The 17,348-nt window shown below is 37.1% G+C and overlaps 1 protein-coding gene across 2 annotated transcripts in view; it reads left to right on the top strand.

The window, feature by feature from the left end:
* LOC150103869 (ATP-binding cassette sub-family A member 2-like) overlaps window positions 1-17,348 on the top strand; it is a 975,482-nt gene that overhangs the window by 445,643 nt on the left and 512,491 nt on the right. For both annotated transcript variants that reach the window (XM_090397162.1, XM_090397161.1), the window contains exon 23: window positions 574-654. In XM_090397162.1, the coding sequence (XP_090253288.1) occupies window positions 574-654 (81 nt within the window). The remainder of the gene's footprint in view (window positions 1-573; window positions 655-17,348) is intronic.

Below are 17,348 nucleotides of genomic sequence, written 5' to 3'. Positions count from 1 at the left end.
TGTTTCTGCAGCAATATCTTCCATAAGAAAAGAGTAATAACAGAGTGAAAAAATCGAGTTAGAAGTTAATTTTGATTGCAAAACAAGGTGAATTTTAAAAACAATTATATATATATATTTATATATATATATATGTTTATTTATTTATTTAGTTAGTTGTTTACAGTTCATCAAACTTATTTTTGAATACCTAATACTAATTAAATTTTCCTTTTTTTTTCTTTCTATAATCTAAAATGTATTGTTCCTTATTATACAGTAGTGTTTTATGACTAGATTAAACATAAAAATTCTTATTTCAGAAAAATTGCAAATATTAAATCAATAAAGCAAAATTTTTAGGGATTCTCTGGAACTGCAGGTTTTTGTTCTCAATTCTTGAAGATTGGGAATTTGGAAACTGTGTGTGTGCAGCATACAGGTGCTATATATGTCTATAGTAATTTTTACCTTATTTTTAATTTTTGATGTGTGTTATAAGTGATAGGGACTGTAAAAACTATTTTCTTGCAAATTTAATTTGGATATATGTTAGGGACACTCTTAATACTTTTTATTGTTGTTAACTTTCAGACTAACAGTGCAGGAACACTTATGGTTTTATTCACGGTTGAAAGGGACTCCTGAAAAAGATATTGAAGAAGAAATGGCTAAGTGAGTTAAAGATATTTATAGGTTTTCCAGAATAATTATTGAATGGAAATAATATTTAGATTCTAAAGGGATTTTGAGGTTACAACCACTATGACTCCTTTGTTATTTTATTGGATTGTTGTTTCATTTCATTAAAAATTTGACATCTGTCATTCCAAGAAGAGTCTATGAACCAGATATTTTTTAAAATGCAGTACTTTATTATATATTATTCTTCCCACATCAGAATAGAATACAAAGGATACTGTATCCTTTGTATTATATTTCTCTATCATCCTCAGTCTCACTAATATCTATAATTGTTGGCTAAGTTAAGCTAACCAATGCTAAAAACTCCATGCTCTCATTTCGAAATACTTTTGGCATTAGCATACCTAAGCTACAATACTCCCCTTCATCTTAACAACCTCCCTTACTCATTGTGTTGCTTCGCCCCCCACTAAAAATAATGTATTCTACATTTATCATCGACTTTTTTCTTTTAAGGTTACACGGTGGCTGGCATTCATAGGGAAAAATTTATAGAGACACAACACACATGTTAGAATAATTACTATACTTAACACTAAGAAAGTAATATTGGATGCTTCGACCTCTGTATTGAGGTCATCATCAGGAAAACATACATATGTACAGGTTACAAACTGCATGACACGGCACTATATAAAATAAGATAAATCTAAATGTTTGTTAATCATTTATCCTAGCCTGAACTCGGCAAAAAAAAGTGGAACTACATTAAACAATTTCTAAAGTCCTCTTGTATTGATATTTTCTTCTGTTTGGGGTTGTTCTGGTTGTTAATTAATCCATCATTTTTGTTCAGATTTGGATGACATTTCAGCATTTCACAAGCTTCTTTGAATTTTCTTTCAAACCAGGTTTTAGTTTGGTGTTGGGACTTGGTGCCTTTCCAGTCAATTCTGTGGCATATTTGGATAGAGTGGTCTGATAGGCCTGTTTTACTATAGTGGAGGTAATTAATGTGCCATTTGTGTTCATCCAAGTTTTAATACTAAAACTCATCCAAGTACATTATTAAAGTACAAAACTCATCCAAGTTTTGTACTTTAGTACATGTAACTAAAGCAGTATCAATTATTAATGTTATTCCTATAATTATGTTCAACATTCAGTTGATGATAATAGTGAGATAATAATCATTCCTGCTTTGTTTTGAAAAGTGGAAGAATGGAAGATATTGTAAATAAAATTTGGTTGAAATGATCATTCCCAATAATGATGGAAACACTGCATATTATTATTATTCCAGCTTTTCTTACAGTATGAAGAATAAACTACTGGGCATTTGAAAAGAAATATACTTTCTTTTAGTTTTCATATGTGGCATTATTGAAGTGGCTATACTATTAATATTATTATCATAATTATACAGATATAATTCACTTGAACTCCATGGAGTCAGAAGACTCGCTCCAATCTGGAGACCGTTTTTCACACGCTGGCCATTATTCATCCAATATCTATTATATCTCTCCTTGAACTCATTCACTGATGACGTACTCACAGCCACCACCTCCAGCAATCCACTCACCAATTTTCAAGCAAAAATTTAGTCTTAATACTGTTGCTTACCACATACCTACACAATTATCCCATCCTGCTATGTACTGGAATGAGTTTTCAATGTTGGTTCTATAAAAACACTTTAATAACTTATATGCTTTTATCATATCATCTTATTTTTGCCCACCAGCTAGTTTTTGAAACCTGTAGAACTTCAGTCTTTCTCATATAGAGCATTCCATAGACCTGCCAGAGGCTTTGTCACTCACTCACTGACTTCTGAATCCTTTCCATCACTTCTGCATTCCATGGGATCCAAGTGACCAGATTTGTGTGTGTGTGTGTGTGTGTGTGTAGTAGTAAAGACGTTGCCTTATTGTTTCCCTTATATGGGGAAACAATAACCTCTCTACCCCTGCTTGTTAGTGTATTCTTCAACAAACATAACCTTACATCCTGTTTTGGCTACCTTTGCAATATGCCCTCTAAACTGAAATATCCTGTCCTCAGTCACACCCAGGTCTGTGGCTTCATCAATTTCATGCAGTAAGGTTCCATCAGTATAGCACAGCTTGTGATCTTCTTCCCAAGTGCATCACCTTACATTTGGCCACATTAAATTGCATTTGCCTTTTATCTTTGCCCGTCCTACAGGATTTCTGCATCACCTTCACTTACTGTCACTCTTCCCAGTTTTGTATCATCAGCAAACAACTGAATTGTTTCCCATCAAATCGTTTTCTGTAACATCATCATCATCAAATTCCTGACATGTACCCTCATGGGGTATACAGGATATTATGATAGTACGTAAAAAACTTACATCATTACTAACTTCCTATCAACAACTTTTCTTAAAATCAATCTGTTATCTATGAAGACTTTAACAATATCAGATCTTATATATCTGTCTTCTAATGCACTTTTTACTGCATCAATCCACCTATATCTTGCTCTGCCTCTGGGTCTTTTTGCTGCCGAACTAGCAGAGGACACTTGTTTTGCTAATCTTTCCTCTCCCATTCTGTTTAAGTGACCATTCTACCTGAAATTAGCTCTACTAACGCATTCCTGGATGATAACAAGTTCTTTCCTAATATCCTCATTTTTAATATGATATTGCCATTGACGCTATCTGTTCATGCTCCTAATCTTTCTCAGGACTCTCATATCTGTGGTCTCTAGTCCTTTGGTTAAATGTTTTATTTCTAACCCAGCTCTCAGATTCATACATTAAAATTGGTAGCACTGTCTTGTATACAGCTAATTTAATATTTTGATTAATTTCTCTCTTATTCCATATAAATTTATTCAGTTGACTTCCCACCTTACCAGCTTTGTTGATTCTGTTGTCTATTTCCATATTTAATTTACCATCTTCTCTAAAAATCTTGCCTAAATAGCTGAAATGTTTTACTTGTTCTATAGGTTCTCCATTCAAAATGAAGTTCATATTTTCAGTGTTTCTACATATTTTCATTCTCTTTGTGTTGTATTGTATTGCTGATTTTGATACCAAATTTATTACAACAGTTATTCAATTTAGTCAGGAAATCTCGCAGACTTGTACTGTATTTATTTAAAATTATAACATCATCTGCATAAGGTAAAGAGCTGAGATTAACATCTCCAATTTTGATATCAGGTTTAATACCACTTTCCTTCATAATATCATCCATATAGATAATGAATAATAGAGGGAATAATGTACATCCTTGTCTGACACCAGATTTAACATCAAATGATCTTCTTTGTACTTCCTTCACTTCTAACTGCTGACTTACAACTCAAATAAAGACTAAGTATTGCTTGATACTTAGACTAATAAATACAGATCTTTGTTATATTCCCACGATTTTTCTACTATTTATGGAAGTTTTTTCACTTGGCTATGCTACTAATTATATGTTGGATTTTATCCTTTATCCAAGTGTTAGCAAACAAAGTTTGCACCTGAAGTACTTTCAGGACTGGGGGCAACTCGTGATAAAGGTGGTATAAGTTCTCATCATTTGCCTTAGTATCTCCCATAGTGCAAAGCACATCTTCTTGCAGACATGTGCATAGCATTATACATATCCGCAAGGCGATGTCAAAACTATGTTACCCCCCCTCTCCCCCTTGGAGTATCATGGTCTTATCCACCCAATCCTGAATTCTGTCTGTAACCAACTTTCCCTATGCTTTTACCACCACTGCTGAGATTGTGATTGGTCTGTAATTTTCTATGGTGGTCTTAGAGCCTTTATTATTATGATGATTACGTGACACCTCCAGGGAGTCCTAAGAGTCATCGAGGGAGGACAGCTACTCTACAACTCTGTCTCCACCACCAACTACAACAAACTGCAACTACACCAACGCCATCTACTGCCCACCATCACCACTAGTATTTTCACAGACAATCACAAACATCTATGCCCAAGGCAGGATTCGAACCTGCAGTCCTTTTGGCTGGAGAGTGGATATGCTAACCACTAAGCCAACCAGGCTAGCGAGATAAACTCCCTAGTGGGGAATCGAATCCTGGTCTCCTGTGTGACAGGTGGGGATGCTAACCACTATAATTATTATTAATACATGATACCTCCAGGGAGTCCAAAGACTCATCAAGGGAGGACACATGCTCCACAACTCTCAGTCTCCACCAACTAAAATGAACCACAACTACTTTCATCATCTACACCAATGCTATCTACCGCCGACCACCACTAGTATTTTCACAGACAATCACAAACATCCATGTCCACAGCGGGATTCGAACCTGCAGCCTTTTGGCTGGAGAGCAGATGTGCTAACCACTCAGCCAACCAAGCCAGCAAAGGAACTATTTTACTCTCCTTTCAAAGATCCTAGGGACCTTTCCAGAGCTCTCACTTAAGTTAAAAAAAGCCAAGTAAGATGCATTGACATTTCTCTTGCACATTCACTTAATATCCAAACTGATATCCCATCCAAACCCACAGTAGTATTTACATTTAAATTTTGCAATATCTTAAGTACCTCTGATTCATTAACCTCAATTCACATTATCAGTTATTGCCATATAAGACACAGTAATATTGTCAGCTGAGTGATAGACTTTTGAAAAGTGGTCACTTAATAACTATACTGTTACATTTGACTCAATCACCTTGCTACCATCTGCACCCACTAAAGTTATCCTTTCAAAGTCATTCTTCCTTTTATTTGCAAAGCAGTGAAAGAATTCTTTGGAATTATTTAACTACGTCGCAGTAGTGAAAGTATTAGACAGCTTACAGCCATTCCATGGCATAGGAAATTTCCCTGCAATTTCTTACATGGAATGGCTGTAAGCTGCCTTCAAAGCTTGTTGTACTCACGTATCCTGTTCCATATATACCCCTTCTTAAGAGAAAAATCTGCAAATTTTGCAGCCTCCGAAATCAATACTGCATGATTACTGTCACCAATCAGAGGTAACCTAGATACCTTACTTATGCATAGATTTTCTGAACCTACGATGAGATCCAACACTCTCACACCACGAGTCCCTTCAGTTATATGCTGTTTCAAGTAATTATATCTTAGAAGGTGTATGAATTCCATTTCCTTTTCCAGCCAATGGAACTAAATATATACAGTTAGTTGCTACTCTTTCACACCAGATTGCCTCATATGAACTACCATTCACATGCCTATTTTCTTGCTGTCTTTTTTTTGGCTGTAGTTCTTCTCTGTCTTCAGCAGTACTCCTTCCCTGTTCTGTCTTTTCTCTCCTCCCTTAAAATAGTATACCAAATCATATTCAGTTCCATTTTTAAACCTGGTTTTACTCCATTTCCCAAGTAAGCAAACAGACTAAAAGTCAAGTTTGCTCCTGCAATTGATGCAAGTCTAACTGATCCCACAGGTAGTGCAGATCAGGGCAACTCGTGGCAAAGGTGGAACAAGCTCCGATCACTAATCTTAATATTTACCCTTAATGCCAAAACACATCTCCAAGCAGGGGATGTATGATGTTTTGTATTAAAGGCAAGGGGCCACTACCCAGACCGGTTTCGACCTTTATTGAGGTCTCGTCAGATTTTTATTTAATAAGGTTAAAACACCTTATGGTAACTTGTTTTGGCGAAATACTTACAAGCTCTGTATTACTAAATCTTGGTATTTCTAGCCTAGCTCCCACTGACGAGACCTCAATAAAGGTCGAAACCGGTCTGGGTAGTGGCCCCTTGCCTTTAATACAAAACATCATACATCCCCTGCTTGGAGATGTGTTTTGGCATTAAGGGTAAATATTAAGATTAGTGATCGGAGCTTGTTCCACCTTTGCCACGAGTTGCCCTGATCTGCACTACCTGTGGGATCAGTTAGACTTGCATCAATTGCAGGTGCAAACTTGACTTTTAGTCTGTTTGCTTACTTGGGAAATGGAGTAAAACCAGGTTTAAAATTGCTTGGTATCTTTAACATATTTATACCCTAGGTAAAAATACTTTCTATATTCAGTTCCAGTAACCACATCTTCTGCTGTCAGCCAAGTTTCGCTGATGCTTATAACTTTTGGCAAGATTGCACTGACTAATGCCAAAAACTCCTCTTATTTTGAATGCTTCTTGCATTAGTATTCAAAAACTGTAGATTCCCTTTAATTCTCATATCAGCTTTACACCTTGTATACATTCTAGTAGTTTCAGTATTCACAATAGTCCCATACTGATTTTTATCTGATTTATTCTCCAAATTATTTTATGCTAAAGGATCGCCAGAAAACACATTTCCTATATAAGCCTCTCTCTCTCTCTTTCAACCTTATCAATTTTAGTTTCCCTGCCCAATACTTGCTCAGAAAACAGCAACCTCTTCAAATGCTTATGACCTTCCATTTTCAGATGCATCTCATCTCTTGCATCAGCTCTCTTTTGTCATCAAATACACTCCAAACATCAACATAGTTCTCTTTTTCTACGCATTCTTGCTATTGTATAATTCACTATTGTCATTCTTTTACTTAACTCATAGTTAAGTAACAGAATGACACAATAATCAAAATAAGACAGTACATTCACTATCTTTCCTTTCACACTTTTCTTCTTCATGATATCTAACATTGTTTTTAAATCCAATTATACACATGTTTTCCCATTTTAAAATAATAATAATAAAATAAGTCATCCTCTCTATTGTTCAACCAGACAAGCAATTCTTAGGCATTCTACTCTCCATACACTTAATCATTGAATCTCCATATATTTTACCACTCATTACTTCATTCACACCCAAACCGGCATCTCTCACTCTCTCCTTTTCGACACTCTTCTGCATTTTATTATTATTATTATTATTCAGGCCCCCAAGGAGTCAAAAGACTCATTGCAGGAGGTCCTTCCTAGGAAACACAAGCCTATCAAGACTCAACGTGGGAGGTCTCTCCTAGGAAACATGAAGTCCATCATACCACTCTTTATAAACTCATTGACCATTCTCGCTCTCACCACTCTATCAGGCAATGCATTCCATGGTTCAACCACCCTCCATGCAAAGAAACCACTCCTCAACCTCTTGCTCACAGTTACCTTTTGTAACTTCCAGGGACGGCCCCTTGTCATCACTGCTTCCTATCGTTCAACCAAGCAAAAGAACTCCCCAGTGTCAACCATGTAACCACCTCTCAATAGTTTTAAAAGTCTCAATCATATCACTTTTCCTTCTTCTATCCACCAAACTCTGCAGTCCACATTCCCTCAGCCAATCCTCATAACTAACATTGTACAGTCCTGAAACTGTCTTTGTTATCTGCCTCTGTACCCTTTCCACAGTTAATTTATCCCCTTCAAATCTTGGAGACCAAATCTGAGAGCAATAGTCTAAGTGTGGTCTGATCAGGGTCTTATACAACGGAATGATAACGCTTTTATCTCTGCAGGTCAGCGTCCTTCTCATTATTGCAGCAATCCTCTGTATTACCACTTATTACCACCTCTTCACCCCCTTTGCAATACGTCCCCTGAATTTCAGGTTTCTGTCAATCATCAACACCAGATCTCTTGTCTCCCCTACTTCCTCCAGTATAACTCCTCCCGTAGAGTATGCAGCGTCCCATCAATGTGTCCCAAACCTCAAGACCTTACATTTTTCTGCATTAAAATGAAACCCCCATTCATTTGCCCATCTGTCTAGCTTATTCAAATCCTCTTGCATGACTACCACATCTGCACTATTACTAATAACTTCCCAGCTTCACATCATCCACAAACAACTGAACATTCCTCTGCAATCCACTGACAATGTCATTATTATAAAGGATAAACAATACAGTTCCCAGTACTGAGCCCTGTGGGACCCCACTTGTAACCCTCTGCCACCTTGAAACTGCCCCATCATAGACAACTCTCTGATACCTGTCGGACAGCCAATCCTGAATCCAGTTGACAAACCCCTGACATCCAAACCCATGTGCTGCAACTTAAATATCAGCTTATCATGTGGCACCATGTCAAATGCCTTTGCTAAGTCTAAGAAAATAGCAGTATATGTCTTTCCCCTCATCTAATGCTCTTGTAACTTTATCATAAAAGACTAGCATATTGCTAAAACAAGAGCACACCTTCACAAATCCATGTTGACTCTCACAGATAACATTAATCTCATCTGCCCAATGTTGTATACATTCCCTAACAATTTAGGGCCAAATTATAGGCCCTAAACTGGCCTATAATTAGACATTTCCAGTCTGCTACTGCCTTTATGCAATGGCACTTGCTTACCTTCCTTCCATCCCCTGGACACCTTTCCTGTAGCCAGACTTTCATTGAAAAGCCAGGTCAAAGGCACTGTCAGTTCCCTAGCACATTCTCTCAAAACGCATGGTGAAATACCATCCAGTCCTACAGTTTTACTGACATTGAGAGTACTCAGTATTTGAAACACTCTCCTCCTGTACCTCGAACCTGCCTTATCCCTCTAGTATTAAAATTTACTCCTCCAGGATGAAATACACCAATAAAGTGTTCATTGAACAATTCCACTATGTCTTCTGCATCAGTCACTCTATTCCCATTTTTATCCCGCAATGTGATTCTTCCACAATCATTTCTCCTCCTACTGGCCACATAGCTAAAAAATTCTGTAGGATTTTCTTTGGATCTTAGGGCCAATCTCTTCACATATTCCAGTTTCACCTTCCTTACCATACTAGTCACTCTCCTGGCCTGTGTCTTATATTCTTCAAGCATCTGCTCTTCACCTGTTTCCTTATATCTCTTCCATAGCCTCATTATCACATGCAGCTCCTGTTTAATATTTGTCATCCACTTTACAACAAATTGTGTCCTCTTCTTCACTTGTGGAATACAGCTTACTATTGCTGCTAACAAATATTCCTTCACAATTTCCCAAGCACTAATGATATCCCAGCCTTCCAATTCCTCCCTCCATGAAACTTCTCACGAGCACCACATAAGAACAACTTCCTTCTCTATGCCAGCAGCACTCGTAAGGTTTCATTACTTTCTCTCATCACTCTCTTTCTTATTCCCTCACTCTCATAACATCTCATTTCCTCTTGACCTATTGTTCTTTCGTTCTCTCAACTTCTTGTCAGTTCCATTCTCTTCATTACTCCCCATTCACCAAATTTTCTTTCTCTCACCTAATGCAGTTCTGTTATATTAGCTAAAGTAATTTCAGTGCACCTAATCTCTCTATTGATCAGTCTTCATTCCCTGCACTTCCTTACAGAGAACCTCAAATTCCTCTTGCAGGATACGAAGTTTAGTCATTTTTAGGGCCAGAAAAGAATGGCAAGCTCTTCTTACAGGAATCTTGATCTTCAATAAAATCTAGAAAATCAGCACAATCAGTACTTATTGAACAGTTTACTGGTACACCACATCCCCTCAACCTAGAAAGCCGAATAAAACTGAGAACTGATTTGCAATCAAGTGTCATTGATTCTTCCTTCTCTATGCCAACATCAAACTTATTTCAGATGCCCTTTAGTGGTACCTGTGACTGAGGTTGATGCTTATTGAACTGATTTTCACTGGAACGAGCTACAGCAAGCAGTCCACATGTATTATCCTTTATTGTAGAACATAAGAACAAGCAACAGGTGATGCATGAAATCTGCACCAAATTTGAAGTCTTTTATATCCAGTGTAATATTACATAATGCAGCAGCCTTTGATGGCATAGAACAGGGAACCAAAGTTTGCACATCCACACTAGAACCTGATACTCTGAGAAAATTACTGTGAAGTTATCTGCCTTCTCCTAGATTGAACTCCTCCATGCTTCAAATCCATCTCTGTTTTTCCCAATTTATGCAAAAATTTCTATGTGACTCCTGTCAAATGCCTTTGCAAAATCCTACAATATCACTGAGTAAACATTTCTCTTATTTGTCTCCATTGTCACTTTATTATAAAATGTAAGCAATTACTAAGGCAATATCTGTCCATCAGAAAAATCATGTTGTCTATTATACAATATCATATTAGGGAGGATGTAAAGGAGTTGTTAGAAGAGGCAAAACATGAACGAGAAGGTGAAGATTTTAAGTCTCCTACCACACTATGATAGAGGTGAACTAAGGAAGAGTGTGTTGCTAGTTAACAAGTCTCTACATAGGTTGTGAAGAAAGAATGATGTAGGATTTGTGGATTTGTAGTCTGAAAGAAAAAAGGATTTGTACAAATGCTGATGGACTGCATCTAAATGGTTTTGGCGTTAGGTATCTAGAGAGAGCTTTGTTCAACAAGCATGCTGAAGTGCAAATTCAGTAAAACTAAACCAATCAGGATGGAAACAGGAGAGTTTGAGTGAAGGCACCCATGAGATGAGTGAGTGTGAGAATAACCAAGTATGGAATCTAGTCTCTCAAGCAGAAATATTAAATACGGTAGTCAATTCAGGAAGTAAAGGTGGGTGGGGGCCTACCCACCCACCCACCTTTACTTCTTGAATTGAAAGGAAGATAAAGGAGATAGGATGGGGGGAGGGGTACTGCTGATGATAGCAGATGAATTGAGGAGGAGGACAATGATAGCCACTGAGTCTATATGTAGATTATGCAGAAGGAATGATGTAGGATTTGTGGTCCGTGTTTCACAGAAAGAAGGATTTGTACAATGCTGATGGACTGCATCTAAATGGTTTTGGTGTTAGGTGACTAGAGAATGCTTTGTTAATGGAGCATGCTGAAGTGCAAATTCAGGGAAACTTAAGCAGTTGGGGTGGAAGCAAGTGAATTTGTGCAAAAGCACCCCAGGAAATGGGTGAGTATGAGAATGAATCCTCACAAACACTCATTTGTGAGGATTCTAGTCTCACAAACAAAAACATTGAATAAGGTAGTAACTTCCTTTACTTTCTGACAGTTCAGAAAGTAAATGAGGTTAGGGACCTAAAGAGATGCTTCAGTTTCTATATATTAATGCCAGAAGTATCAGCAACAAGGGTGAGGAGTTTTTGGCATTGGATAGTGCAACCTCTTCGAAAGTTATAGGCAGTAGTGGGAGGTGGCTAACAGCAGATGATTAGTTACAGGGATAGAATGTGGGAGGTTTAGTATTTTCAGGGAAGATAGGAGGAGGGAGGGGTACTTATGATAGCAAATGAATTGCAGCCAAAAAGAAAGGAGATAAGTGAAAGCTGTTCATTTGAAGCAGTCTGGTGCGTGAGATTAAGGCCAGTAACACAAAATATACAGTTGATTGTTGCTATAGGCCATTGAGTTCCACTGATGATCTGGAAGACATGCATCTTCAATTTAGTGCAATGAGTACAGGTTGAGTGATTATTATGAGGAACTTCAACTATGGAGATGTAGACTGGAAGGAAGAAAGATCACATGGCAGAAAGAAAGAGAATTTATTCACTTACTAAGAGTTAATTACTTAAAGCAGCATGTAATGGAGGGAACTAAGGGTGGGAGAGTATTGTACCTGGTCATAGGATCAGGAAAGCTATCCACAAGCAAGATTACCACATTGCCTCTGATTGGTGAAAGTGACCATTTGGTCTTGACTTGGGAGATTGTAAAACATGAGGAATATTCTGTCAAGAAGGGGATATATGTTGAACTATAAAGCTTGTGATTATGACAAGCTTAGGAAGAAACTTAAATCTTTGGCATAACGTAAAACACTTCAGGGTAAGGATGTTAGTTTTAGTTCCAGAGACTAGAGACAGATCAATTAGTAAGATATATGTTGAACTATAAGGCTTGTGATTATGACAAGCTTAGGAAGAAGCTTAAATCTTTGGCATGGCATAAAACACTTCAGGGTAAGGATGTTAGTTTTGCTTGGGATACAGTTAAGGTTCATTGAGAGGAAGTAATATTAAATTGTATACCTAAGGTAAGGAGGATTAATCAAATAGGAGTTAGATTAATGAGTAATATCATTAAGTACAAGCTGCAGAAGAAGAAAATGGTATGGATGGTATATAAAGAGAAAGGTGAACAACAAACTCAGTAACAGTACAAGGAACACCAAGAAAGGTGACCAGCATGGCAAGGAAGGCAAAATCTGATTATGATAAGAATCTAGCCAAGCAGGCCAAAGGAAATCCCAAAGAATTCTTTCATTATGTGTCAAGTAAGTAGAGAATGACTATGGAAGATTATCCTTAATGAGTGATGATGGTCACGAGGAAACAGAAGCAGATAAAATGGTTGAGTTGCTGAGTGCCCACTTTGCATGGGTGTATCATCTTATTGAGGTTACTGCTTTAACATATATGACAGATACTGATTTGGGAACAGAGGTGTATGAATTGGAGTTTCTTATAATGTTACAGAATGTTAATGTAAATGCAGCTGTGGGATTAGATGGGATATCAGCTTGGATTTTGCAAGACTGTGCAAGAGAACTAGCAATGCCTCTGACTTAGCTATGTAAGTCTCAGCACTAGTAAAGTTCCCACGGAGTGGAAAGAGGACAAAATAATTCCCTTGCATAAGGGAAGTTCTAAGACTTCAGTATCAAATTATAGACCAATCAGTATCTCAGGCATGGTGGTAAAAGTAGTAGAAAAATTGTTCAAAAAGAGAATTCAAGAATGTGTAGATAAAAATGTATCATATGAGGATCAGTCATGCCTTAGTAATTTATAATAGAGTAACAGCTGAGTTGGATAAAGGAAATGGCTATGCGATGATTGTGCTGAATTTTGCAAAGCCATTTGACAGAATATCACTTCAAGCTCTGTTACATAGGTTGTACAAATGGGGATGGACATGACACCGATTAAATGGATAATAGGGTAGCTGCTGGACAGATATCAAAAAGTGGTATGTGGAGGGACACAATCGAGACAAAAAACAGGTGATTAGAGGTGTGCCACAAGGTTCAGTGCTGGGAATAATGCCGTTTAATTTGCACATAAATGATACAGGAAATAACCTGAAAGGAAATATTCAGTTGTTTGCTGATGATGCAAAATTAGGTAGAGTAATAGTTAGATGATGTGGAGAGCTTGCAGGATGATTCAAATAGGCTGTCAGTATGGGCAAAAGTTAATAGTGTCAGTTTAATGTCGAGAAAGGTAAAGTTATGCATTTTGGGAAAAATAGATTACAAGCCATGTATCATATTGATGGCACTGTCTTCTGGGAAATAGATGAAGATAGAGATTTAGGAGTGGTGGTAGACAGAGAGTTAAGAGGATATACTGCTAAGGTTGCTAAAATAGTCCATAAGATTACTGGGCTATTGAAGAACACATTAACATGTATAGATAAGATAGTTGTTATACCTCTTTATTAAGCCTTGATACACCTGTGGTGTGCCTCAGGGGTCTGTTTTACTGAGCTTGTGGAAGATTTGGATTGGGAATATTCAGTTGTTTGTAGATGATTCAGAATTGATGCACAGTTTAATGTTGCAAAATGTTCAGTTTAAAATATGGGAAACAAAGATGGGATGTATAATTATGCCTTGTGGAGATATGTTGTTGGACATGGAGAAAATAAGAGATCTTTGAGTGATGGCGAATAAGGATCTTAAATTTAGAGTAAACATTGCCAAAATTGTGAGGACAATACAACGAATTCTAGAAATGATGCAGAAGACACAAACTTGTAGACGTAATTAGATTCTTGTCCCATTGTATAAGGCTCTGATTAGGCCACACATGGACTACTGTGAATAGATTTACCACATGGTTTTCAAAAGGGTGAAGAGATGTTGGAGAGGGTTAAATGCCAACTAAGGTAGTTTCTGATCTCTGGAGTGTTGAAAATGAGGAAACTGACAGCCTATTTAAATCATCCTGCAAGCTCTCCACATCATCTAACTATTACTCTACCTGAGGTTGAAAAGATGCATTTTACAGCATGTACGGGATATGATAGAGATGTACAAGTTGGTAAGGGATTGTTATAGGATCACTATTGAAGAAGTTTTTCATAAATTGGTCGATCAGAGGAGAACAAGATATCATCCCTGGAAACTGTATAAGGAGAGTGTGAACAAAGGAGTGAGAAGCAGATTTTTTGCATGGAGAGTTGTGAATGATTGGAATGCCTTGCATGAGAGTGTGGTGTCTGCAGAAAAATGAATGTGTTTAAGGCAAAATATGATGAGCTGTATATATGATAAAGGGACCTCCTGGATGAGCCTTTGACTCCATGGGATTTTAGAGTAATAATAATAATTTCCACAGTTTGTGGACACAGTTCCTCTGCATTCATTAACACTATTTCCACCCTTCTCTTTTCACTTTCCCATCCTTCCTTTGAAAATTGTTTATCCTTCCATTTTTATCTCTGACATCGCATCATCTTCAGACAACCACATTTCACTTTTACCGAATATTTTTGGGCATGCTGACTCAACCAATGGAACAACTCGGCTCTCTTATTATGAATACTTCTTAGTTAAATATAAACATAACAATCCCTGTGCTTTTGAGGACATTCTACCTGCACCAACATTCTGTACTCTAGCTGTTACTTGACACCTCTCTCTCTTCATTCAGACCACTCCAATATCCCTAGTCATGATTACCATTCATACCTCTCATACTCATCTTTATGCATTCCATCACTTTGCCCTGCTGCAACCATACCTTCATCCTTGTATCCATTCTCCTCCTGTCATAGAACCCATTTGGCTGTGCTATTCTGCTTTACAAGTACCTTTTAATCATTAGCTTCTTGATTTTGGCCTTCTCAGAAACAGTAGTCTTTCTAAATGTCCAATACCAAACCCATTCAAATTGAATCCATCAACTTTAAACCATTCAAACTTTCCTTGAAATTCGTTCCCCAGATTCACAAACTGAACCCCCCCCCCCTTTGCTTCACAACTCAACCATTTTGCTATTCATTAACTCTGCTCTCCTTCTCAATTCACTGTTATCATATCTGAGCAACACACTAATGACTTTTCCAACAACACTATTATCCTTTACTTCCTGCAGCAACTTTTTCTCATTTCTATCAACATTCTTTTTTTCACCAACTAAGTCATTCTTATCCGCTACTGCCACCAATTCTGATGCTGACTCTTTCCTTCTCTGCAAAGCATTAGTTATTTGCTTCAGTGTTTCACATTATGAGCATGTTTTGTCTAATTTACTAGTCATCACACCTCTAAATATCAAGTCCCTGTACTTTGATATATGATTGTCCTTTGACTCTTTTTTTGTAATATTAACTTCCTCCTTATTCCCATCTGCCAATCTCCTCTTTAGATGTTCAATCTCATCTCCCAGATCCTTCATTTCACTTTTTGTTTTCACCACATCTTGCCTAAGCTCTTCTACTATGGTTCCCATGCTAGCTTCCATTTCAAAACACTCTAACCTATCAGTGCACTTTTCACATATATTAATGCTTTTTCTTCTTTGCATTCACTTTAACAGTTCACAAATCTTTCACATTTTTCAGTGCATACATGAAGCAATTCTCACAATGCATCCATCGGGAAAAATCCAGGATAGAACTCTATCTTCATTTCGAACTTTTCTTGCAGCATACATGCATTTCTTTATGGATGCCATTTTCAGAAAGCAGAAGCAGTAGGAACATACAAGTAGCACAACATAAATAAAGATTCAAAATTCCAACAACAACACTACTGAAGGATAAGGATACTAGTATTCAACACGAAGAATATGAAACACAATTTTACGAAAAGGAGCCACACTATACTCTATTTTAAAACACTTTTCTTTGCATAGCTCAAAAACACCACTATGTTCACTCATGACATTAGCAACTCCAATTCAATTAAAACCAAAAAGAGTAGAAGTTCATCAGGAGGATAGGTATGCATTGGCAAATTAGTGAATGAGTGCAGGAGTAATTAGTATGGAAAACTTTAACTTTGAGAAAGAGAAATGATGCCAGGCTGAGAAGGAAATGTAATTTATACAGCTGCTGAAGATAATTACTTGAGACGACATATAAGAAAGGGGACTCAGGGTTCTAGAGTGCTGGATTCTGTCACATCATCAGAGAAGTTAGTGGTAACCAATGGAGCAAAAAGCCTTTGTTTGTTGACTGTGATCGTGTGGTCTTAAGCTTGCTAGACATCCAGAATTTTCTGTTAAGAAGTAGTATATATATTGAACTGCAAGGCAGGTGATTATGACAAATTGAGTAGTCAGCTTAGAGTAGTGCTGTGATATAAGAATTTTTTAGGAGAGAAATGTGGGTGCAGTGCTTTGGAAGATCAAAGAATATTTTTGAAGAAAGCAGTATGAGACTGTATGCCAAGAGTTAGGAGTATAAATAAAATAGGTAAGGGTACAAGGTTTAAGTAGCATAATTAAGCAGGAGTTGCAGAAAAAGTTATGGATAGAATATAAAGAAAAAGGTGATCAGCAAACCATAATGTGACCTGTATGGTAAGGAAGGACAAAGCTCATTATTAGATGATTATCCAGCTGATCAATTGAAAAGAAATCCTTAAGAGTTCTTTCAAAGGTGATGTGGCTATCTTGCATGATGATTTAAATAAATTGCCATTGTGAGCAAAGGATAAGCACTGTCAATTTACTGTTGTAAATTGTAAGTTATGGACTTCATGTTGAAAAGATTATGTGCTGTATCTCATTGCTGATATTGGATTACAAGAAATTGACGAAGCTATGGAATTGGGGGCACAGTTAGAGTGGGGTTCAGAGGGCATATTGTAAAAGTTGAAAAAATATCTCAAAGGATTACTTGTTTGTTAAAGAACACATTG

Source organism: Typopeltis vanoorti, chromosome 8 (assembly GCF_054136105.1).
Source record: "Typopeltis vanoorti isolate ZY-2024b chromosome 8, IOZ_Tvanoo_1.0, whole genome shotgun sequence".
Lineage (NCBI taxonomy): Eukaryota > Metazoa > Arthropoda > Arachnida > Uropygi > Thelyphonidae > Typopeltis > Typopeltis vanoorti.
The sequence above is the reverse complement of the archived record's forward strand: the minus strand, read 5'-3'. Positions and strand labels throughout refer to the sequence as shown.